Source organism: Coregonus lavaretus (assembly GCF_964263955.1).
Source record: "Coregonus lavaretus genome assembly, chromosome: 16".
Lineage (NCBI taxonomy): Eukaryota > Metazoa > Chordata > Actinopteri > Salmoniformes > Salmonidae > Coregonus > Coregonus lavaretus.
The window spans coordinates 48,313,508-48,339,209 of NC_140003.1; the positions used below are offsets into that span (position 1 = coordinate 48,313,508).

The 25,702-nt window shown below is 47.9% G+C and overlaps 1 protein-coding gene across 1 annotated transcript in view; it reads left to right on the top strand.

The window, feature by feature from the left end:
* The window catches only part of LOC311143875 (partitioning defective 3 homolog B-like), a gene marked incomplete at its 3' end in the record, with an annotated part of 178,325 nt that extends 153,174 nt beyond the window's left edge, over positions 1-25,151 (top strand). Inside the window, exons 5-6 of the mRNA XM_084179746.1 lie at positions 8,369-8,448; positions 25,064-25,151. Coding sequence (XP_084035872.1) covers positions 8,369-8,448; positions 25,064-25,151 — 168 coding nt within the window. The remainder of the gene's footprint in view (positions 1-8,368; positions 8,449-25,063) is intronic.
* Between the last annotated feature and the right edge of the window lie 551 nt (positions 25,152-25,702).

Below are 25,702 nucleotides of genomic sequence, written 5' to 3' on the forward strand. Positions count from 1 at the left end.
TGTGAAGAAGCCGTTGGTATTAACCTCTAGACATGTTGTTTCTATTGTAATGTCTTTATTCATTCCTGGTTCAGACCCCCCAGCCTCTAGAAATGCCATCCATCACAACATTAAGTCCACGAGTGATTAGTCAAATCAAAGAAAAATCAGTGTGTATGTTCAACGTGTCTGTTCATCATCCCCCCCAGCAGCAGTCTAGCAGGGAACACTTAGTGGATGAGTTCTTGTGTCATTATTAATATCTCTTAATAGAGACTTGTTTTATGTAGCTTAGTTTTGTGCAATGATTTGATTTGACTAAATGAATAGCTGACTCAAAGTTTCATGTATTATCATAATTGTTCATGGTAGGCAGGGACATCCGTTTTACTTTAAGTGATGTTCTCAACATAAATGAGCTTTTGAGTTAAAATAGGCAAAAACCGCAATCTGGACAAACAGCTTGTTGTTTGATGTGTTTTTCTTGTTGATTTCTTACCAGCAGTATATGTTGGCTTCCAGCACAATATTTTAGAGAAACTCTATAGGTTTGCTCATGCTTTACGACGCGTGTCGTGTTTGTCGTTAAATGGAAATGCTAAGCAGTGTGATGATAGATGTGTATAATTTCTTTAGTCCATTAATCCTATTGTAATTAATAGAGGGTGGGGTGTGCAGTAGACATAAAATATCCAGTCTAAGTTGTGTCCCAAATGGCACCAATATAGTGCACTCCTTTTGACCAGGGTGTCATGACTTCCTCCGAAGCTGCCTCCTCTCCTTGTTCGGGCTTCGGCGTTCGTCGTCACCGGCCTTCTAGCCACTGCCGCTCCTCATCTCATCATTCCATTTGTTTTGTCTTGTTTATTACACACACCTGGTTCATATCCCCTCATCAGTACCTGTATAAGTGTTCCCTCTGCCCCCTTGTCCTGGTTCATATCCCCTCATCAGTACCTGTGTAAGTGTTCCCTCTGCCCCCTTGTCCTGGTTCATATCCCCTCATCAGTACCTGTATAAGTGTTCCCTCTGCCCCCTTGTCCTGGTTCATATCCCCTCATCAGTACCTGTATAAGTGTTCCCTCTGCCCCCTTGTCCTGGTTCATATCCCCTCATCAGTACCTGTATAAGTGTTCCCTCTGCCCCCCTTGTCCTGGTTCATATCCCCTCATCAGTACCTGTTTAAGTGTTCCCTCTGCCCCCTTGTCCTGGTTCATATCCCCTCATCAGTACCTGTGTAAGTGTTCCCTCTGCCCCCTTGTCCTGGTTCATATCCCCTCATCAGTACCTGTATAAGTGTTCCCTCTGCCCCCTTGTCCTGGTTCATATCCCCTCATCAGTACCTGTATAAGTGTTCCCTCTGCCCCCTTGTCCTGGTTCATATCCCCTCATCAGTACCTGTATAAGTGTTCCCTCTGCCCCCTTGTCCTGGTTCATATCCCCTCATCAGTACCTGTAATAGTGTTCCCTCTGCCCCCTTGTCCTGGTTCATATCCCCTCATCAGTACCTGTATAAGTGTTCCCTCTGCCCCCTTGTCTTTGTGTGTGATTGTTTATTGTGGAGAGTAGTGGAGCTCCTTGTATTTTGTATCGCTGGGATATTTCCCTGTGTGCCTTGTATTTTCCAGTGTGCCTTGTATTTCCCAGTGTGCCTTGTATTTTCCAGTGTGCCTTGTATTTCCCAGTGCGCCTTGTATTTCCCCGTGTGCCTTGTATTTCCCAGTGCGCCTTGTATTTCCCAGTGCGCCTTGTATTTCCCCGTGTGCCTTGTATTTCCCAGTGTGCCTTGTATTTCCCAGTGTGCCTTGTATTTCCCTGTGTGCCTTGTATTTCCCAGTGTGCCTTGTATTTCCCAGTGTGCCTTGTATTTCCCAGTGTGCCTTGTATTTCCCAGTGTGCCTTGTATTTTTGTATTTAGGTAGTGCACTATATAGGGAATAGGGTGACATTTGGGACACATCCTAATAGAGTTCTGGGATGGTCTCAGGCCCTATATGCAGAATGAAGGGAGTCGTTTAGTCAAGCCTCCTTCTCCTCTCTCTACCAAAAATAGCTCAGGTAAAAGGAATCACTCTCTCTTTTCCTGTGGGCATTTGATTATCCCCTCCTGTTCTTTCTTCTGTCTAATCTTAACCCAACCCTACCAACCCACCCAACCCACCCAACCCTACCAACCCAACCAACCCAATCCTACCAACCCTAACAACCCAACCAACCCTACCAACCCTATCAACCCAACCCTACAAACCCAACCAACCCTACCAACCCAACCAACCCAACCCTACCAACCCTACCAACCCAACCCAACCCTACCAACCCAACCAACCCAACCAACCCAACCCTACCAACCCACCCAACCAACCCTACCAACCCAACCCTACCAACATAAACATAAAAATGGTTTACATAAATCAAACGCCCCAAGCGTCAAACGAAATCACTCACAAAGACAAGGGGAACAGAGGGAACACTTATACACATACTAATTAGGCGAGTGAGATGAGTGTGATTGACAAGACATGACAAGTGGAGTGATGAGTAATGTAATGTAAATGTAATGTAAATGATGAGAATGGGATCGGCAGTAGCTAGTACTCTGGTGACGACGAACGCCGAAGCCTGCCCGAACCAGGAGGGGGGGCAGCCTCGGCGGAAGTCGTGACAGTACCCCCCCCGACGCGCGGCTCCAGCAGTACGCCGACCCCGGCCTCGGGGACAGCCAGGAGGACGTGGAGCAGGGCGAGTCGGATGGCGACGGTGGAAATCCCTCAACAGGGAGGGATCGAGGATGTCCCGCCTTGGGACCCAGCACCGTTCCTCTGGACCGTACCCCTCCTACTCCACGAGATACTGAAGGCTCCCCACCCCACGCCTCAAATCCAGGATTGAACGGACCGAGTACGCTGAGGCCCCTTCAATGTCCAGAGGAGGTGGAGGAATCTCCCGTACCTCAGACTCCTAGAGCGGACCAGCTACCACCGGCCTGAGGAGAGACACATGAAACGAGGGGTTAATACGGTAATCAGGGGGGAATAACAACCTCTCCTCAGGACTTTAAACGGCCCCACAAACCGTAGGCTCAGCTTCCGGCAGGGCAGGTGTAGGGGCAGATTCCGGGTCGAGAACCAGACCCGATCCCCCGGTACGAACACCGGTGCTTCCCTGCGGTGGCGGTCAGCGTTGGCCTTCTGACAGCGCACGGCGCGCTGGAGGCGAACGTGGGCAACGTCCCAAGTCTCCTCCGCGCGCCGAAACCAGTCATCCACCGCAGGAGCCTCGGTCTGGCTCTGGTGCCACGGTGCCAGGACCGGTTGGTAACCCAAAACACATTGGAAGGGTGTTAGGTTAGTGAAGGAGTGGCGGAGAGAGTTCTGAGCATATTCTGCCCATGGCAGGAACACCGACCACTCCCCCGGCCGGTCCTGACATTAGGTCCGCAGGAACCTACCCACATCTTGATTCACCCTTTCCACCTGCCCATTACTGTCGGGGTGAAATCCAGAGGTCAGGCTGACCGAGACCCCCAGACGTTCCATGAACGCCTTCCAGACTCTAGACGTGAACTGGGGACCTTGGTCGGACACTATATCCTCTGGTAAACCGTAGTGCTGGAAGACGTGAGTAAACAGAGGTAGGGCCGTGGGGAGACCGGGCAGAGGAAGGAGGCGACAGGACTTTGAGAAGCGGTCCACAACGACCAGGATAGTGGTGTTACCTTGGGAGGGGGGAAGATCAGTGAGAAAATCAATACTCAGGTGAGACCATGGTCGTTGTGGAACTGGTAAAGGTTGTAGCTTACCCGCTGGGAGGTGCCTAGGTGCCTTACTCTGGGCGCACACTGAGCATGAGGAAGCACCCTCACGTCCTTAGCCAAGGTAGGCCACAAGTACTTGTCGGTCAGGCAGTGCATTGTACGACCGATACCTGGATGACCAGAGGAGGGTGACGTGTGTGCCCAGTAGATCAGACGATCACGGATAAGCGCAGGCACGTACTGCAGCCCAGCTGGACACTGCGGTGGAGATGGATCTGTGCGTAATGCCTGCGCTATATCTGCGTCCATCGCCCATACTACCGGCGCCACAATGCATGAGGCCGGGAGTATTGGGGTGTTGTCTCTGGGCTTCTCCTCTGTGTCATACAGCTCAGACAGTGCATCTGCCTTCACATTCTTTGTACCCGGAATGTATGAGAGTGTGAAATCAAACCGGGTGAAGAAGAGGGCCCACCTGGCCTGGCGAGGATTCAGCCTCCTCGCTGCCCGAATGTACTCCAGGTTACGGTGGTCTGTCCAGACGAGGAAAGGGTGTTTCGCCCCTTCGAGCCAATGTCTCCACACCGTCAAAGCTCGGACAACGGCCAGCAGCTCCCGATCACCAACGCCATAGTTCTGCTCCGCCGAGCTGAGCTTCTTAGAAAAGAAGGCACAGGTGCGGAGCTTGGGTGGCATGCCTGAGCGTTGGGATAAGACGGCTCCTATCCCTACCTCGGACGCATCCACCCTCACTACGAACGGTAGTGATGGATCGGGGTGAGCCAGTACCGGGGCTGAGGTGAACAGACCCCGCAATCTACTGAAGGCCAAATCAGCCTCAGCAGACCAGCGGAGCCGGGACGGCCCATCCTTCAACAAGGAGGTAATGGGAGCTGCGACCTTGCCAAAGCCCCGAATAAACCTTCGATAGTAGTTGGCAAAGCCAAGGAAGCGCTGCACCTCCTTTACCGTGGTTGGAGTCGGCCAATTACGGAAGGCTGCAATGCGGTCTCCCTCCATCTCCACACCTGTGGTGGTGATGTGAAATCCGAGGAAGGAGATTGACTGCTGGGAAAACTCACACTTCTCTGCCTTGGCATAAAGATCATTTTCCAGCATTCGGACTAGTATCTAGCGAACCAGGGACACATGCTCGGCGCGCGTAGCGGAATACACCAGGATGTCATCGATGTAGACCACCACACTGCGACCAAGCATATCCCGAAACACCTAGTTCACAAAGGACTGGAAAACGGATGGAGCATTCATCAAACCGTAGGGCATCACCAGGTATTCATAATGCCCTGAGGTTGTGCTGAAAGCTGTTTTCCACTCATCCCTCCCGAATACGCACCAGGTTGTAGGCACTCCTGAGGTCTAATTTGGTGAAAAAGCGGGCCCCATGCATTGACTAAATCACTGAAGGAATGAGGGGAAGAGGATAACTAAATCGTACCGTCACATTATTCAGTGGTCGATAATCAATGCACGGGCGTAAACCGCCATCTTTCTTCTTCACAAAGAAGAAACTCGAGGAGGCAGGTGAAGTGGAGGGACGTATGTACCCCTGGCGCAGGGACTCGTGACATATATTTCCATTACCTCCGTTTCCGCCTGAGACAGGGGATACACATGACTCCTGGGAGGTACAGCGTCTACCCGAAGGTTTATCGCACAATCCCCCTCCCGATGAGGTGGTAATTTAGTCGCTTGCGTCTTGGAAAACGCGAGCGCCAGATCATGGTATTCGGGGGGAATACCATTCCGTGGTGGCACCAACGGAAACACCTAGACACCTACCTGGACACTCACGCGACCACCCCGTAAGAACCCTCTGCGGCCATGAGAAATTGGGGTTGTGAAGGGCTAACCACGGGATACCCAAGACTACAGGGTAAGCAGGAGACTCAATAATCATAAAGGTGATCTGCTCAACATGCGTCTCCTCCGTAATCATGGTGACTGGTACCGTAACTTCCTTAACCAACCCGGACCCTAATGTTCGACTATCAAGTGCTCTGATGGGGAGTGCAACTGCCCTGTCCATAAAATTCCCAGCTGCGCCTGAATCGACTAGCGCCTTACACTGGGAACCTACCAAATGATCAGGAAAGGAGATAGATTAAGTACAGTGCGCCACAAAGGGCTCTGAACACGTTTGGGTGTTCGTTACCTGGGGTGATGCATGAGTACCCTGCCTACCGCCTCCAGACGCAAAAGAACGTTGACTGCGACGTGAGGTGGATTGTCCCTTCGTGCCACCAGAGTGGCACTGTCACCTCAACCGGCGGCTCCCCCCAGCTCTCCTACCAGGACGTCCTCTGGCTGCTAGCAGAATGTCCAGCCGGATGGCCATGTCCACCAGTTGGGAGAACGATAGCATGGCATCCCGGCAGGCTAGCTCCCGTCGGACGTCCTCCCTTAGGTGGCACCGGAAATGGTCGATCAGGGCCCTCTCGTTCCACCCGGGACCCCGCTGCCAGCGTCTGGAACTCCAGCGCGTAGTCCTGAGCAGTCCTCGTCCCCTGCCTCAGATGAACCAGTCGTTCGCCCGCCTCTCGACCCTCAGGCGGGTGATCAATAACGGCCCGAAAGAGGCGAGCAAACTCCCCGTAGTTCTCTAACGCGGTACCTCCCTCTTTCCACACTGCGTTGGCCCACTCCAGGGCTCTCCCACAAAGGCAGGAAACGAGGACGGATACCTTCTCCCGCTCCCGGGGCTCCGGGAGCGGGAGTCCCTTACATCGCGCTGCCGTCCCATCAAACACCGGTGGCCGGGATATCTGTGAAGCATGGTGGTGGCAGCATCATGCTGTGGGGATGTTTTTCAGCGGCAGGGACTGGGAGACTAGTCTGGATCGAGGGAAAGATTAACAGAGCAAAGTACAGAGAGATCCTTGATGAAAACCTGCTCCAGAGCGCTCAGGACCTCAGACTGGGGCGAAGGTTGACCTTCCAACAGGACAATGACCCTAACCACACGGTCAAGACAACGCAGGAGTGGCTTCAGGTCAAGTCTCTGAATGTCCTTGAGTGGCCCAGCCAGAGCCCGGACTTGAACCCGGTCGAACATCTCTGGAGAGACCTGAAAATAGCTGTGCAGCGACGGTCCCCATCCAACCTGACAGAGCTTGGGAGGATCTGCATTGAAGAATGGGGGAAACTTCCCAAATACAGGTGTGCCAAACGTGTAGCGTCATACCCAGGAAGAGTTGAGGCTGTAATCGCTTCCAAAGGTGCTTCAACAAGTGCACACATTACAGGACACACATGCAGTGGCACAAATGCAATGCATCATGGAATGTACAATTCCGTTCTTATTACATGTTTTCTGGTTGAAGTATTACTAAGTTATGCTATGGTTGGATCACTGGAGTGTTACTATGTTGTTATGCTATGGTTGGATCATTGAAGTGTTACTATGCTATGGTTGGATCATTGAAGTGTTACTATGTTGTTATGCTATGGTTGGATCATTGAAGTGTTACTATGTTGTTATGCTATGGTTGGATCATTGAAGTGTTACTATGTTGTTATGCTATGGTTGGATTACTGGAGTGTTACTGTGTTGTTGTGCTATGGTTGGATCACTGGAGTGTTACTGTGTTGTTATGCTATGGTTGGATCACTGGAGTGTTACTATGTTGTTATGCTATGTTTGGATCACTGGAGTGTTACTGTGTTGTTATGCTATGGTTGGATCACTGGAGTGTTACTGTGTTGTTATGCTATGGTTGGATCACTGGAGTGTTACTATGTTGTTATGCTATGGTTGGATCACTGGAGTGTTGCTATGTTGTTATGCTATGGTTGGATCACTGGAGTGTTACTATGTTGTTATGCTATGGTTGGATCACTGAAGGATGGGACTAATAGCAACTAACAACAACTAATAACAACAAGATAACTAATGTAAAGCATACTGTGTCCATAATAAATAATAATATAATAATATGCCATTTAGCAGACACTTTTATCCAAAGCGACTTACAGTCATGTGTGCATACATTTTTGTGTATGGGTGGTCCCGGGGATCGAACCCACTACCCTGGCGTTACAAGCGCCGTGCTCTTCCAGCTGAGCTACAGAGGACCACGTATATTTACCTATAAGTAAATAGGTTGTAGGTTGAGAGCTTTTGTGAAGGAGCACAGTTAGAAAGATATGGCATATAGAAGCAAACCGGATGGACATCATGAAAATGATCGGAGAGGTTGAGGGTAGATGAGGTTCAGGAGTAAAAACAAACAAAATAGAATTATTGTGAAATTGACTGTGTCCATAAAATGTATATAGTATGTATAAGCTGGAATTAGAGGCCTAAGCATTGTTGTTTACTCCAATTAGGGAAGGGGTGGTGGGGTTGGAAAGTAATAAAGGGAAATATATATGTTTTTTAAAGGATATGTGTGTATATATATGTGTATGTGTATGTATGTGTGTATATATATATTTGCGAGGAGAAAAAAAACATGAGGGATTGGAAGTGATGCAGACAATTACATTGATGGAAGTCAAATCTATCTGCAATATTAAAGCTGATCTACCCCCCAAATAAAGATGGGTCACTGAAGTGTTACTATGTTGTTATGCTATGGTTGGATCACTGAAGTGTTACTATGTTGTGCTCTACAGGGGGTGAACCATGGACTGGACAAGACCGGAGGACACAGAGGTGATGTCTCCACTACCAAACTCAACACATTCTCTCTCAGGTAAGAAGTGTGTGTGCCTGCCTGCCTGCCTGCCTGCCTGCCTGCCTGCGTGTGTGTGTGTGTGTGTGTGTGTGTGTGTGTGTGTGTTCTTGTTTTTGTACTGTGTTCATGTTCTATTTTCTCTCCTATATAATTAACTAAGTATTCTAATTCATTATGATGCTGTGCTCTCCATTGAGAAGATCAAGGCTGAGACGACCTTGCATATCAAGTGATTCTTTATTTTAAAATAATAATAATAATTTAGCAGATGCTCTTATCCAGAGCGACTTACCGTAGTGAGTGCATACATTTTCGTACTGGTCCCCCGTGGGAATCGAACTCACAACCCTGGCGTTAAAAGCACCATGCTCTACCAACTGAGCCACACGGGATAAATCATTAAAGAACTCCAAAAGCTGGGAGAAATGGAATTAAAACAAACAGTTGCATTAATCAGCTGTGTTAATGAGGTAGTCAGGGAGTAGCTGGGAGGCGTCCCAAATGGCACCCTATTCCCTTAAAGTTGAACTGAGTGTTGAGCTGAGTGTTGAGCTGAGTGTTGAGCTGAGTGTTGAGCCGAGTGTTGAGCCGAGTGTTGAGCCGAGTGTTGAGCCGAGTGTTGAGCCGAGTGTTGAGCCGAGTGTTGAGCCGAGTGTTGAACTGAGTGTTGAGCTGAGTGTTGAACTGAGTGCTGAGCCGAGTGTTGAGCCGAGTGTTGAGCCGAGTGTTGAGCCGACTGTTGAGCCGAGTGTTGAACTGAGTGCTGAGCCGAGTGTTGAGCCGAGTGTTGAGCCGAGTGTTGAGCCGAGTGTTGAGCCGAGTGTTGAGCCGACTGTTGAGCCGAGTGTTGAACTGAGTGTTGAGCCGAGTGTTGAGCCGAGTGTTGAGCCGAGTGTTGAGCCGAGTGTTGAACCAAGTGCTGAGCCGAGTGTTGAGCCGAGTGTTGAGCCGACTGTTGAGCCGAGTGTTGAACTGAGTGTTGAGCTGAGTGTTGAACTGAGTGCTGAGCCGAGTGTTGAGCCGAGTGTTGAGCCGAGTGTTGAGCCGAGTGTTGAGCCGACTGTTGAGCCGAGTGTTGAACTGAGTGTTGAGCTGAGTGTTGAGCCGAGTGTTGAGCCGAGTGTTGAGCTGAGTGTTGAACCAAGTGCTGAGCCGAGTGTTGAGCCGAGTGTTGAGCCGACTGTTGAGCCGACTGTTGAGCCGAGTGTTGAACTGAGTGTTGAGCTGAGTGTTGAACTGAGTGCTGAGCCAAGTATTGAACTGAGTGTTGAGCCAAGTATTGAACTGAGTGTTGAGCCAAGTATTGAACTGAGTGTTGAGCCGAGTGTTGAGCTGAGTGTTGAGCCGAGTGTTGAACTGAGTGTTGAGCCGAGTGTTGAGCCCAGTGTTGAGCCGAGTGTTGAACTGAGTGTTGAGCCAAGTATTGAGCTGAGTGTTGAGCCGAGTGTTGAACTGAGTGTTGAGCCGAGTGTTGAGCCGAGTGTTGAGCCAAGTATTGAGCTGAGTGTTGAGCCGAGTGTTGAACTGAGTGTTGAACTGAGTGTTGAACTGAGTGTTGAGCCGAGTGTTGAACTGAGTGTTGAACTGAGTGTTGAACTGAGTGTTGAGCCGAGTGTTGAGCCGAGTGTTGAACTGAGTGTTGAACTGAGTGTTGAACTGAGTGTTGAGCTGAGTGTTGAGCCGAGTGCTGAGCCGAGTGTTGAGCCCAGTGTTGAGCCGAGTGTTGAGCCCAGTGTTGAGCCCAGTGTTGAGCCCAGTGTTGAGCTGAGTGTTGAGCTGAGTGTTGAGAGGATCATCATATTCCTCTAGCTCAGTGGTTCCCAAACTCATAATTATTATTATTTTTTTATTTTTTTATTCTTCCAAAGATATTAACAGTTGGGAGGATTAAAAGCAATTTTACATTACTTTTTTCACAATGAAAATTTATTTATAATATAACAATTTGTTACAATCACTGTTAAAATGTCCTGAATTTTACTGCCAATATATTTTATGTAAAACATAATCTGTGACTCCGCGAATGGTGGTCCCCAAGAGCTCTTGACAGTGATTTGGTGGTCACCGGGATGGACAAAAGCCATAGAGGAGTATGGAGCACAGAGATCATATCCCCTCCTACACACTGACTCTCGCCTCACTGTCAAACACACACACACACACACACACACACACACACACACACACACACACACTAGCACACCCCACTCACTCTACCACACACACACCTCCAGCTCTAAAAAATAATATATCAATTATGTAATGGTTAGTGCGGTCGGTCGGTGGGTGGGTAAACGATGCTTGAAGTGAGATGTAAGGCTGTAACTATAAATATTGGAACCAGTTAGTCATTATCAGACTGGCCCCGAATATAGTAATATAGTATATTTAAAGATATTAGTTAGACATGCGGTTATTGCCAGTAGATATTTACATTATTATATGTATTTATATTAAAGGTGAATGCACCAATTTGTAAGTCGCTCTGGATAAGAGCGTCTGCTAAATGACGTAAATGCAATGTAAATATGTAGTAATATAGGTTGTGTGCCAAAGGGTATTCTATTCCCTATATAGTGCACTACTTTATACCAGGGCCCATAGGGTAGTGCACTATGCAGACATACTATTAGTAAGTAATATGTCACTTGTGTGGTTATTATGGCCAGTATGTAGTGATAGAACTATATTGGTGTTTCTGGGATCGTTTAGAGCAGTGGGTCACCAAACTTTTCTCAGGCAAGATCACTTTCCGAGTCCAAAAGCAAGCAGAAACTTTTAAACATGACTTTAAAAAACATAAGCCAATGCAACATTAACCAATTAAAAACAGTTCTGTAGCAATGAGGTTTGTGCAGTAGGCTATAGACCCAGTACATTATCACTGCATATTGGCTGTGATTGAGTTACCCTGCCAATGTTGTTCTTACACCATTTTGAAATTATATTTCACAATTTTTGGTATATGATCACACTGATAATAGATAATTTGTTGTATTACTTGTGAGGTACAGCTGAGTGAACATAATAGTTCACTGATGGCATCTGATGGTCAATCTGAGGGGTCAATCTGAGGGGTCAATCTGAGGGGTCAATCTGAGGGGTCAATCTGCCTCTCACCTGACTCACCGTCCCTCTGCTCTCCCTCCCTCTGCTGAGAAAAGGGGACAGTCTTCCAGCTGATGGTGAAACATTTACATTTACATTTACGTCATTCAGCAGACGCTCTTATCCAGAGCGACTTACAATTTTTTTTTTTTTAGGGGGGGGTAGAAGGATTACTTTATCCTATCCCAGGTATTCCTTAAAGAGGTGGGGTTTCAAATGTCTCCGGAAGGTGGTGAGTGACTCCGCTGTCCTGGCGTCGTGAGGGAGCTTGTTCCACCATTGGGGTGCCAGAGCAGCGAACAGTTTTGACTGGGCTGAGCGGGAACTATGCTTCCGCCCTCGTTTGGATGTAGGGACTGATCAGAGCCTGAAGGTACAGAGGTGCCGATCCCCTCACAGCTCCATAGGCAAGCACCATGGTCTTGTAACAGATGCGAGCTTCAACTGGAAGCCAGTAGAGTGTGCGGAGGAGCGGGGTGATGTGAGAGAACTTGGGAAGGTTGAACACCAGACGGGCTGCGGCATTCTGGATGAGTTGTAGGGGTTTAATGGCACAGGCAGGGAGCCCAGCCAACAGCGAGTTGCAGTAATCCAGACGGGAGATGACAAGTGCCTGGATTAGGACCTGTGCCGCTTCCTGTGTAAGGCAGGGTCGTACTCTCCGAATGTTGTAGAGCATGAACCTGCAGGATCGGGTCACCGCCTTGATGTTAGCGGAGAACGACAGGGTGTTGTCCAGGGTCACGCCAAGGCTCTTCGCACTCTGGGAGGAGGACACAACGGAGTTGTCAACCGTGATGGCGAGATCATGGAACGGGCAGTCCTTCCCCGGGAGGAAGAGCAGCTCCGTCTTGCCAAGGTTCAGCTTGAGGTGGTGATCCGTCATCCATAATGATATGTCTGCCAGACATGCAGAGATGCGATTCGCCACCTGGTTATCAGAAGGGGGAAAGGAGAAGATTAGTTGTGTGTCGTCAGCGTAGCAATGATAGGAGAGGCCATGTGAGGATATGACAGAGCCAAGTGACTTGGTGTATATGGAGAATAGGAGAGGGCCTAGAACTGAGCCCTGGGGGACACCAGTGGTGAGAGCACGTGGTGCGGAGACAGCTTCTCGCCACGCCACTTGGTAGGAGCGACCGGTCAGGTAGGACGCGATCCAGGAGTGAGCCGCGCCGGAGATGCCCAGCTCGGAGAGGGTGGAGAGGAGGATCTGATGGTTCACAGTATCAAAGGCAGCAGACAGGTCTAGAAGGACAAGAGCAGAGGAGAGAGAGTTAGCTTTAGCAGTGCGGAGAGCCTCCGTGACACAGAGAAGAGCAGTCTCAGTTGAATGACCAGTCCTGAAACCTGACTGGTTTGGATCAAGAAGGTCATTCTGAGAGAGATAGCAAGAGAGTTGGCTAAAGACGGCACGCTCAATAGTTTTGGAAAGAAAAGAAAGAAGGGATACTGGTCTGTAGTTGTTGACATCAGTGGGATCGAGTGTTGGTTTTTTGAGAAGGGGTGCAACTCTCGCTCTCTTGAAGACGGAAGGGACATAGCCAGCGGTCAAGGATGAGTTGATCAGCGAGGTGAGGTAGGGGAGAAGGTCACCGGAGATGGTCTGGAGAAGAGAGGAGGGGATGGGGTCAAGCGGGCAGGTTGTTGGGCGGCCTGCAGTCACAAGTCGCAAGATTTTATCTGGAGAGAGAGGGGAGAAAGAAGTCAAAGCATAGGGTAGGGCAGTGTGAGCAGGACCAGCAGTGTCATTAGACTTAACAAACGAGGATCGGATGTCGTCAACCTTCTTTTCAAAGTGGTTGACGAAGTCATCCACAGAGAGAGAGGAGGAGGGGGGGGGGGGGGAGGATTCAGCAGGGAGGAGAATGTGGCAAAGAGCTTCCTAGGGTTAGAGGCAGAAGCTTGGAATTTAGAGTGGTAGAAAGTGGCCTTAGCAGCAGAAACAGATGAAGAAAATGTAGAGAGGAGGGAGTGAAAAGATGCCAGGTCGGCAGGGAGTTTAGTTTTCTTCCATTTCCGCTCCGCTGCCCGGAGCTCTGTTCTGTGAGCTCGCAATGAGTCATCAAGCCACGGAGCTGGAGGGGAGGACTGAGCCGGCCGGGAGGATAGGGGACACAGAGAGTCAAAGGATGCAGAAAGGGAGGAGAGGAGGGTTGAGGAGGCAGAATCAGGAGATTGGAGGGAGAAGGATTGAGCAGAGGGAAGAGATGATAGGATGGAAGAGGAGAGAGTAGTGGGAGAGAGAGAGCGAAGGTTGCGGCGGCGCATTACCATCTGTGTAGGGGCAGAGTGAGTCGTGTTGGAGGAGAGCGAGAGAGAAAAGGATACAAAGTAGTGGTTGGAGACATGGAGGGGAGTTGCAGTGAGATTAGTAGAAGAGCAGCATCTAGTAAAGATGAGGTCAAGCGTATTGCCTGCCTTGTGAGTAGGGGGGGACGGTGAGAGGGTGAGGTCAAAAGAGGAGAGGAGTGGAAAGAAGGAGGCAGAGAGAAATGAATCAAATGTAGACGTAGGGAGGTTGAAATCCCCCAAAACTGTGAGGGGTGAGCCATCCTCAGGAAAGGAACTTATCAAGGCGTCAAGCTCATTGATGAACTCTCCAAGGGAACCTGGAGGGCGATAGATGACAAGGATATTAAGCTTAAATGGGCTAGTGACTGTGACAGCATGGAATTCAAATGAGGAGATAGACAGATGGGTTAGGGGAAAAATGGAGAATGTCCACTTGGGAGAGATGAGGATTCCTGTGCCACCACCCCTCTGACCAGATGCTCTCGGGGTATGCGAGAACACATGGTCAGACGAGGAGAGAGCAGTAGGAGTAGCAGTGTTTTCAGTGGTAATCCATGTTTCCGTCAGCGCCAGGAAGTCGAGGGACTGGAGGGTAGCATAGGCTGGGATGAAGTCAGCCTTGTTGGCAGCAGAACGGCAGTTCCAGAGGCTGCCTGAGACCTGGAACTCCAGGTGTGGGGTGCGTGCAGGGACCACCAGGTTAGAGAGGCAGCAGCCACGCGGTGTGAGGCGTTTGTGTAGCCTGTGCGGAGAGGAGAGAACAGGGATAGGCAGAGGCATAGTTGACAGGCTGTAGCAAATGGCTACAATAATGCAGAGGAGATCGGAATGAAATGAACTAAACATCTGGGAAAGGAGAGAGTAAAAACCAAAACTCCCAAATATAACTCTCCCAACTTCACCTCAGAAACTATAATTGTTTCACTGAACCACCCGAATAAAACTCTCCCAACTTCCACTTTAGAAATTAGAATTGTTGTGAACTACAGCGGTTCAATGTTTCAAGGAATAGACTCAACTTACTTTATTCAGCTAGCTAACTATGACGCTATAGCTAACTAGCATGCTAGCATCCAATAACACACAGTTTAGCACCAATACTTGGTTACAACAAACTACCAATAATGTGTTAACACACTAAACAGATAATTCGTGTCCGTGTCTAGTTCCTTTCATAACGCAGCAATAATTAAACGTTGGCTAGCTAGCACAAATATATTTTATTTAGCTGCTACAGTACAGCTAGCTGGTCGTGTTGGCTAGCTAGCAATGGCTGCTGTGTTGACTTTGTTTGAAAAACGGCGGCGCTGCGAACAAATGTAGCTGGCTAAAAGGATATTGTATTTAGTTGCTACCGTTGCTAATAGCTACTCGCCAGCTAGTCCAGGAAGTGAGTTGGCTAGCTAGCTAGCTTCGTGCTACACCCGGCACCGCCGAATACAATGCTAACCTACAATAACTACCCACAACAGCCCACGATGCCTACCTATAATACCTAATAATATACAGCCCACGATGCCTACCTATAATACCTAACTACAATCTAAATACATAGTTTAAGCCTTACTCGACAAAGCCCAAGCTATGTATAAAGCCAAACTTACCCGACGCCAGCTGTCTGGGTGGCAGACTGCAATCAGTAGCTGTACTTAAGTACAGCAGCTACCAACCACCTAACGTTAATGCCTCGGATAATGAGGTTAGAAAAACAGCTGAATGGTAGGTAGCTAGCTGGCTTAATTACACGTACTCTTAAGCGTGAAATAACATTGGAAACAACTATCCACAGTTGCTAAAAGTTACCAGTAGCTACCCGCTAGCTAGCTAGCTTTGTTGGTCCAGGTAGTGGGTTAGCTAGCCTCGTGCTTCGCCGGGCTCCGCCGAATACAATACTTACCTACAATAATTACCTACAATAACCTACAATAACTACCTAAGTAAACTACCTACAATACCTAACTACAATACCTACCTACAATCTAAATACATGGTTTAAGCTTTACTCAACACCATATAAGAAGCCAAGCTTACCTCCTGCTAGAGAAAACACAACCTCCAGTCACACTGCATTACTTCTGCCTCATGTTGTTACTCCTATGACCAGAGAAAGGGAAATAATCCTAGATATTAAAAAAGACACCATCTCTAATAATAACAACCCAAGCTTATCAGAACACGTTGCTATAGTCATTCATTACAGCTGCAGTGCTGGTTGTAGTGTGAGTGGAAGTAGGGAGAACGTGTATTTTATGGCTTATAAAGGTGTTGAACAAAGTGTTGACAGCTGGACAACAACTAAAACATTAACTTCCTGATAAAAACAGCAGCTCTTTGCTGGATTCGTTGAGTCTCTCTCAAGTTAAACGTTTTGAAATCTCACAGTATCAACTTTGCTGTGTGCTCGTGGCTTTTTTTTTTTTTTTTTACAGCCTATGGCTCGAGGAAACTGTGCAGACACGGGGATCTGAGCTATCTAATTGGCCAGCGGTAGGCCTATAGGTGCACTTGATTTGCTCTCTGGGTCTCCAATATGAATGTTTGTCATGCAGGTGGTACCGTCGTTTTTTAACGTCTGTCATGTCCTCATTATTTATTTTTTTACATTCCAAATGTTGTAGTTCTTCCTAGATGTTGTTGTAGTTCTTCCTAAATGTTGTTGTAGTTCTTCCTAGATGTTGTTGTAGTTCTTCCTAGATGTTGTTGTAGTTCTTCCTAGATGTTGTTCTAGTTAACTGAAACATATCAGATCTAGTTTTTCTGCTTCTAGAACTGTATTATTGTATCATCTGCTAAGTAAATGCAGACGTCTTGTGTTTCTCTTGAATTTTGTCGTTAGGTTCAAAATGGGAACACTTTGCCTTCCCAGTGCTAGGGCTGCTGCATCTACCAACTAAACATCTAAAGCCGACAGCGCGAAACAAAGAAAAACTAAGGAATTCAAGGCTTTATCATTGTTGTTTTTTACAGAAATGTTTGGTGATCGACTACGATTACCTTGGTTGGTGACGACTGATTTAGAGGCTATGAGGTAAATCTGGTAGGAAGACAGAGGGAGGTAAATGGAGAAAGGGGAGGGAAGGAGGGAGTGAGGGAGGAAGAGGAGGAGGGAGTTAGGAAAGGAAGGGAAGGTGGAAGGAAGGAAGAAAGGGAGGGAGGGATTTAGGAAAGGAAGGGAAGGTGGGATGAAGGAAGGGAGGGAGGGAGGGAAATAGGCGGGCTATGAAAATGCTGGCTCCATGCTGGCTCCTTGCTGGCTCCTTGCTGGCTCCATGCTGGCTCCATGCTGGCTCTATGCTGGCTCCTTGCTGGCTCCATGCTGGCTCCATGCTGGCTCTATGCTGGCTCCATGCTGGCTCCTTGCTGGCTCTATGCTGGCTCCATGCTGGCTCCTTGCTGGCTCTATGCTGGCTCTATGCTGGCTCCCTGCTGGCTCCATGCTGGCTCCATGCTGGCTCTATGCTGGCTCATTGCTGGATCCATGCTGGCTCGCTGCTGGCTCTCTGCTGGCTCCATGCTGGCTCCATGCTGGCTCTATGCTGGCTCCATGCTGGCTCTATGCTGGATCCTTGCTGGCTCCATGCTGGCTCCATGCTGGCTCCATGCTGGCTCTATGCTGGCTCCTTGCTGGCTCCATGCTGGCTCCTTGCTGGCTCCATGCTGGCTCCTTGCTGGCTCCATGCTGGCTCCATGCTGGCTCCATGCTGGCTCTATGCTGGCTCCTTGCTGGCTCCATGCTGGCTCCATGCTGGCTCCATGCTGGCTCCTTGCTGGCTCCTTGCTGGCTCCATGCTGGCTCAATGCTGGCTCCCTGCTGGCTCCATGCTGGCTCCATGCTGGCTCAATGCTGGCTCCTTGCTGGCTCCTTGCTGGCTCTATGCTGGCTAGCTGCTACTTCTGTCAGCTGACTGAAGGGACTTCATCAGATCATCAGATCTATCCACTGTGGCGTTTAGTCAGCTAATTAATATGCACTACAGGACATCACTTCTGAGAGAGGTGTCATGTTTGCTAACGCAGGCAGTCATCTCATCATTGACCTCAGTGATGATGGTCTGTGTTAGATGGTTAGGGTTTGTGTTGCATGAATGCAGATGCTGTTATTGAACGATGATACGTGTGTGTGTGTGTGTGTGTGTGTGTGTGTGTGTGTGTGTGTGAGTGAGAGGTGTTTTAAAAGCAGGTGGCATTATACATAAAGGGATGTATAATCACTATAAAGGCATTGTTAATGTGAGTGTAATGAGTCATCTGAAATGGCACCCTATGCCCTATATAGTGCACTACTTTAGACCAGAGAATGGCACCCTATTCCCTATATAGTGCACTATTTTAGACCAGAGCCCTATGTGTCATTTGGGAGAGAGAGAGAGAGAGAGAGAGAGAGAGAGAGAGAGAGAGAGAGAGAGAGAGAGAGAGAGAGAGAGAGAGAGAGAGAGAGAGAGAGAGAGAGAGAGAGAGAGAGAGAGAGAGAGAGAGAGAGAGGGAGAGAGAGAGAGAGAGAGATAGAGGGGGATAGAGAGAGAGAGAGAGAGAGAGAGAGAGAGGGGAGAGAGAGAGAGAGAGAGAGAGAGAGAGAGAGAGAGAGAGAGAGAGAGAGAGGGGAGAGCACTATCAGAAGATGGAGAGAAGCTAGAAGAGGAGGGAGAGCGGAGGCTAGATGGATTATTTTCCTCCTTCATATTAATGCGTGTGGTATTCATTAGTCCTTCCTAATTAATTCACGCTCTCATCCTCCCTCCCCCTCTCTCCTGGAGGCGAGGCTGCTCTTTGATATCTGTTGTTTGGTCTTCTCTGGAGTTGATGAAGCTGCACTTCAGAAGTGTGTGTGTGTCTGTCCTGCTGTGCTCGCTCTACCTGAACTTGTTCATGTTTGTTCCACAGCTTGCCTCTGTCTCCAGGCTATCTGGACCTCTCTCTCTCTCCTCTCTCTTTCTCTCTCTCTCTCTCCTCTCTCTCTCACTCACTCACTCACTCACTCACTCACTCACTCACTCACTCACATGCGTGATTTGAAGGAGTCTGGCGCAGGAGGGCAAATCACAGTATACAGAGTTTATTCTGTAATACAGCGTTAACCAGTCCAGTGCGCAAAACAGGCGCACTGGAACAAACAGGCACACAGGGAAAATACCTGGCAATACTAAATAGACTGAGCTCAACCAAACTACTATCTCCTCACAATAAACAATCACCCACAAGGACAAGGGGGGCAGAGGGAACACTTAAACACGTACTAATGAGGCGATATGAACCAGGTGTGTGTAATAAACAAGACAAAACAAATGGAATGATGAGATGAGGAGCGGCAGTGGCTAGAAGGCCGGTGACGATGAACGCCGAAGCCCGAACAAGGAGAGGAGGCAGCTTCGGAGGAAGTCGTGACACTCTCGCTGTTTTTTTAAATGTTTATTTTTTTAAATGTAATTAACAGCCAATGTTAACTTTTTGTTTGTTTGGGGCTATGGCAGTCAATTTAAAAACATTCTAACAGTATTTCTGATTGTCTTCTCAAATCACCTTCACATACTTTTAATGTGGGTCTATGACAGTCAATTGCAAATTAGTCTGACATAATGTATCTTATCTCTCCACCACTAATTAGATGGGTGTGGCTTGATGCATGTCGCGTCAGAGCTTCTCAAAGTCAGGCGGCGTGGTCAACAGTGCGCACCTCATCTCTGCTGTCACTCCAGCCTGGATCGATATTTGGTTTTAATGCAGACGAGAGCACTGAATCTATCGGATATGAGCTGGCGAAGGCTACCATGAGTTTTATGGGGCTTTCAAGACAAATGGGAACTCTGAAAAATACGAGTTCAAATCATGACGTCAGTGATCTTCAGGTCGGAAAGTCTGAGCTCTAGAAAGAGGCCAGAGTTCCCGAGTTGGATGACTGTTCAAATCGATTTTTCCCAGTCGGAGCTCGTTTTTTCCCGAGTTCCCAGTTGTCTTTAACGCACTGAAGTCTGAGATTTCCCAGTTGTCTTCAACGCACTGAAGTCTGAGATTTCCCAGTTCCCAGTTGTCTTCAACGCACTGAAGTCTGAGATTTCCCAGTTCCCAGTTTTGAACGCCGCATTAATGCTCAGAGGGAGACGGCAGGGTATTCATTAACCTAAACTCCTCCGTAATGATCCGTAAATGCGTTGTCTGCAGCATTCGATCACATGACAGCTCGATCAGCTGTTCGATTTCACTTGCCACATTTCAATTGAGCCAGGATCAGAGTCAAACATTCACAGCCGAGGGAAGGGGACATGGGTCGCTTTTGAAAGACTCTCTCCAAAAGGAATTATTTCCTCTGAATCCACTGATTGGGTCACTCATCTGTAGAATGTTTTTGTATTTCTCTTGCGTTCAGTTTGTTCAGTTTCCCAAATATGTCTGTTACATAGTCAAGGAGAAATTTTCTTACACAGAAAGTCAACCGTCTTTAAAAAAAAAAAAAATTATGTATATATACGTATGACAATAGTTCCTCTCTCAATGCGAAAAATCATAACTAGAGTGCAGAGGCCTGCCTGCCATCCCGCAATAGAGCCCCATTTACAGTGCATTCGGAAAGTATTCAGACCCCTTCACTTTTTCCACATTTTATTACGTTACAGCCTTATTCTAAAATTGATTAAATTATTTTTCCCCCCTCATCAATCTACACACAATACCCCATAATGACAAAGCAAATTTATGAAAAATTAAACACTGAAATATCACATTTACATAAGTATTCAGACCATTTACTCAGTACTTTGTTGAAGCACCTTTGGCAGCGATTACAGCAGTCTTCCTGGGTATGACGCTACAAGCTTGGCACACCTGTATTTGGGGAGTTTCTCCCATTCTTCTCTGCAGATCCTCTCAAGCTCTGTCAGGTTGGATGGGGAGTGTCGCTGCACAGCTATTTTCAGGTCTCTCCAGAGATGTTCGATCGGGTTCAAGTCTGGCCTCTGGCTGGGCCACTCAAGGACATTCAGAGACTTGTCCCAGAGCCACTTCTGCGTTGTCTTGGCTGTGCGCGTAGGGTCGTTGTCCTGTTGGAAGGTGAACCTTTGCCCCAGTCTGAGGTCCTGAGTGCGCTGGAGCAGGTTTTCATCAATGAGCTCTGTACTTTGCTCTGTTTGTCTTTCCCTCTATCCTGACTAGTCTCCCAGTCCCTGACGCTGAAAAACATCCCCACAGCATGATGCTGCCACCACCATGCTTCACCGTAGGGATGGTGCCAGGTTTCCTCCAGGCGTGACGCTTGGCATTCAGGCCAAAGAGTTCACTCTTGGTTTAATCAGATCAGAGAATATTGTTTCTCATGGTCTGAGAGTCCTTTGGGTGCCTTTTGGCAAACTCCAAGCGGAATGTCATGTTTTACTGAGGAGTGGCTTCCGTCTGGCCACTCTACTATAAAGGCCTGATTGGTGGAGTGCTGCAGAGATGGTTGTCCTTCTGGAAGGTTCTCCTATCTCCACAGAGGAACGCTGGAGTTCTGTCAGAGTGACCATCGGGTTCTTGGTCACCTCCCTGACCAAGGCCCTTCTCCCCCGATTGCTCAGTTTGACCCTTCTCCCTTCTTCTTCAATTTAAGAATGATGGAGGCCACTGTGTTCTTGAGGACCTTCAATGCTGTAGAAATGTTTTGGTACCCTTCCCCAGATCTGTGCCTCAACATAAACCTGTCTCAGAGCTCTACGGACAATTCCTTCGACCTCATGGCTTGGTTTTTTCTCTGGCATGCACTGTCAACTTCGGGACCTTATATAAACAGGTGTGTGCTGGCTAGACTCTCTTACCCGTATATATGGATGGGCGATTCTCCCGCTCTGTCACAGATGCCATGGTTGTCCTTAGTTTGAAGATGTAATGCGGAGCCTTCTGTGTTCTCTTTTCAGACTCATATTTGCAATCAAACGCCATAATTCTCTCCATCTCCTTAGCTATCATAATCTAATTCCACTGATTTCAAAACTCGGTCTTATGCAGTTCTACTACGTGATATCTTTCAAAAAAGCCGCGTTAGAAAGGATTACCTACACATACTGACCAACTCTTATTATAGACAGAAGAGTGCTACATGGTAGACCAATCCGAACTCATCTCTCGGCGTGTCCAGCCCACTCATTATCTCAGCCAATCATGGCTAGCGGGAAGGTTGCTGTCTTTTTCCTTGGCTAAAACAACTAGGCCTGTAATTGAACTATTTTATTCGTATTTACAGATGGCAGTTTGTTATTAAGGCACATGAAAGTTCACATGTTCCAGAAAGTATTTCTGCCAAAAAAATGCATTTTGATAAAAAAAAAGACGTTTACGTTCAAATGGCTCTCCTGTGAAGTAGTGATGCACGACGTACGCCTAGTTTCATGAAACGAGTCACACACACTACCAGTCAAAGTTTGGACACACCTACTCATTCAAGGGTTTTTCTTTATTTTTACTATTTTCAACATTGTAGAATAATAGTGAAGACAATAAAACTATGAAAATAACACATATGGAATCATGTAGTAACCAGAAAAGTGTTAAACAAATCAAAATATATTTTATATTTGAGATTCTTCAAATAAATAGCATTCCAGGTGAGGCTGGTTGAGAGAATGCCAAGAGTGTGCAAAGCTGTCATCAAGGCAAAGGGTGACTATTTGAAGAATCTCATATAAAATATATTTTGATTTGTTTAACACTTTTTTGGTTACTATATGATTCCATTTCATAGTTTTGATGTCTTCACTTTTATTCTACAATGTAAAAATAAAGAAACACCCTTGAATGAGTAGGTGTGTCCAAACTTTTGACTGGTACTGTATGTCCTCGTGAATAGCATCCCCCGAACAAAGTCAATGCATGGGCATCTTGGCCCTCACAGCTTACGTCCATCTGGAGAGCATAAGCTAGGGACTTTTTGAGTCGTTCAGTCAGTTTCCTCTTGATTGCTAGCAATAGCATCAATTCATTTAACAGTGTTGTCTGACAAAGGTATTGATGTGAGTTTTGAGACAAATTATGCGACCCTCTGCCTATTGGCTACAGGCCTGTCTCAAAATACAACACAGGCCCTTTACTGACACACTTTTCGCACGTTTTGTGCTCTTGTAGGAAGCAATCACTCCCCCATTGCTGACTACAAATGATCTATACCTGGGCTAATAACTCACTAACTAACAAAATATATTAACAAATGTGCACAGGTGGCTAGTAGCTCTCGCTTTGATCTCAAAACAAGCGCATCTACTCGCGTCCGCTCATGCTGTACGCACAGTCCTGTTCAAAGTGAATGGCACCGATCCATATATGGCAATGGTCTATTTGCATATAGGCCTACTGCAGCTCTGATTGGTTATACTGCACCGGTCTGTTTAGAGTACGGTCTGATTCGTGCCTGTCAATGCAATAGAATCCTACTGGATGCGTTCTGCCTACAACAAAATATATTTCGTAGTTATTCGTTTTGCATACTAAGTCTTTGTTTTGTTTCGGTATGTTGCATTGAAAGTGGCTAATAATGCGTTGATTCGATCACAATTCCCACAGTAAAGGGAAAACGTTGATAGTGTTAACTAAGGGGAAACTCTGTTGAGTTGAGTGAAGTTCAATCTCGTGCTTCTCTGCACGGGCTGGTATTACTTCTGCGTGGCAGTCCTTGGGGGGCTTTAAGTCCTGGGGGAGCTTTAGTCCTGGGGGGGCTTTAGTCCTGGGATTTCGGGAGCTTTAGTCCTGGGGGGCTTTAGTCCTGGGGGAGCTTTAGTCCTGGGGGAGCCTGGGGAGCTTTAGTCCTGGGGGGGGTTGCAGTCCTGGGGGGGCTTTAGGCCTGGGGGAGCTTTAGTCCTGGGGAGCTTTAGTCCTGGGGGGGTTGCAGTCCTGGGGGGGCTTTAGTCCTGGGGGAGCTTTAGTCCTGGGGGAGCTTAGTCCTGGGGGGTTGCAGTCCTGGGGGCTTTAGCTGGGCTTTAGTCCTGGGGGAGCTTTAGTCCTGGGGGGGGCTGCAGTCCTGTGGGGGCTGCAGTCCTGGGGGGGCTTTAGTCCTGGGGGAGCTTTAGTCCTGGGGGAGCTTTAGTCCTGGGGGGCTGCAGTCCTGGGGGGGCTGCAGTCCTGGGGGAGCTTTAGTCCTGGGGGAGCTTTAGTCCTGGGGGAGCTTTAGTCCTGGGGGAGCTGCACACCCGTGCATGCACGCAGTTTAAAGGGAACATTGGTTACAATGCTCGTGGCTAATCACACCCCATGAATGCATATAGGGGGAACATTCCAATGGACACGTGGCTAGCAGTAATCACACCCATGCCAAGAATATTACAGCCCACACAGGGAAAGATTAGAAGATGAAAAAACATTCAAACATTTAATATTAGTCAGTTCAGGTGTAGGATCTTAATTCGATCACCCTGTTGTTGCAGGACATTTTAAAAGTTTCCACTTTAAATAAATAAATAATAATAATAATATGGCATTTAGCAGACGCTTTTATCCAAAGCGACTTACAGTCATGTGTGCATACATTTTTACGTATGGGTGGTCCCGGGGATCGAACCCACTACCCTGGGCGTTACAAGCGCCATGCTCTACCAATTGAGCTACAGAGGACCACACTTTAAGATGTCAGACTTGATTTGCCCTAACTAAAAATGTACCAACTTAATTATATTTCACGCAATAATTCACATGTCCTGTTGCTGCAGGTAATTTTCCTGCTGTGAGAAACTGGTCGAATTAAGATCCTACATCTGTAGCTGCACAGAGACATGATCATCATGGAAACAGTTTAGGAGCCAGGGCAAAAAAAACAGGAACATGTGTTCACTGGAGTGTGTAGTGACTGACTAACAGACCTGGAACAGTGTGTGTTTGTGAGCGAGGAAAGAGAGAAGATTGTGACTGACTAGCAGACCTGGAACAGTGGGAGTTCTCCTTTCACAGCCATGACAGTGTACGTTTACAGGCTACAGAACACTGGATCCTTTGTGTTTCGCTCCTCTCCTCTCTAATGACGTGTTCCTTCCTGTCTGTGTTGTCTGTCCTGCCTGTTGATGGTGTCTGTGTTTTCTCCTGCCTGTTGATGGTGTCTGTGTTTTCTCCTGCCTGTTGATGGTGTCTGTGTTTTCTCCTGCCTGTTGATGGTGTCTGTGTTTTCTCCTGCCTGTTGATGGTGTCTGTGTTTTCTCCTGCCTGTTGATGGTGTCTGTGTTTTCTCCTGCCTGTTGATGGTGTCTGTGTTTTCTCCTGCCAACTAATAACGTGTCTGTGTTTGCAGCCTGACCAAGACAGTTGAGATCTCAGGAGAACATGGTCCTCTGGGGATCCACGTGGTTCCTTATGTTTCCTCTCTCAGCGGCCGGTGAGTACATCATCCCCCTCTGTCTGTTGTCTGTCTGTCTGTCAGTCCATACACATCACTTTATAGGCATATTTTACCTCTCTCTCTCTCCTCTCTCTCTCTCTCTCTCTCTCTCTCTCTCTCTCTCTCTCTCTCTCTCTCTCTCTCTCTCTCTCTCCTTGTCGGCTCAGTTATTTGAACCAGCGACCGTTGGGTTACTGGCCCAACGCTCTAACCGCTAGGCTACCGTGTGTGTGTGTTGTGTGTGTGTGTGTTGTGTGTGTGTGTGTGTGTGTGTGTGTGTGTGTGTGCGTGCGTGCGTGCGTGCGTGCGTGCGTGCGTGCGTGCGTGCGTGCGTCCCGTCTTCACTCTCTCTATCCTTTTCCTTCAAATCAATGTTTAGCCTCTGAACATAATGAGCTATTATTTGACCTATATGAATCAATGTGTTTGGTATGGAGAGGCAATGTTCTAGAGAGGTAACACTTAGTCAGTAGAGGGGGTCAGTGGAGGGGGTCAGAGGAGAGTCAGTAGGGGGGTCAGTATATTCTGCCTGTATTCTGTTTATTGTAGCAC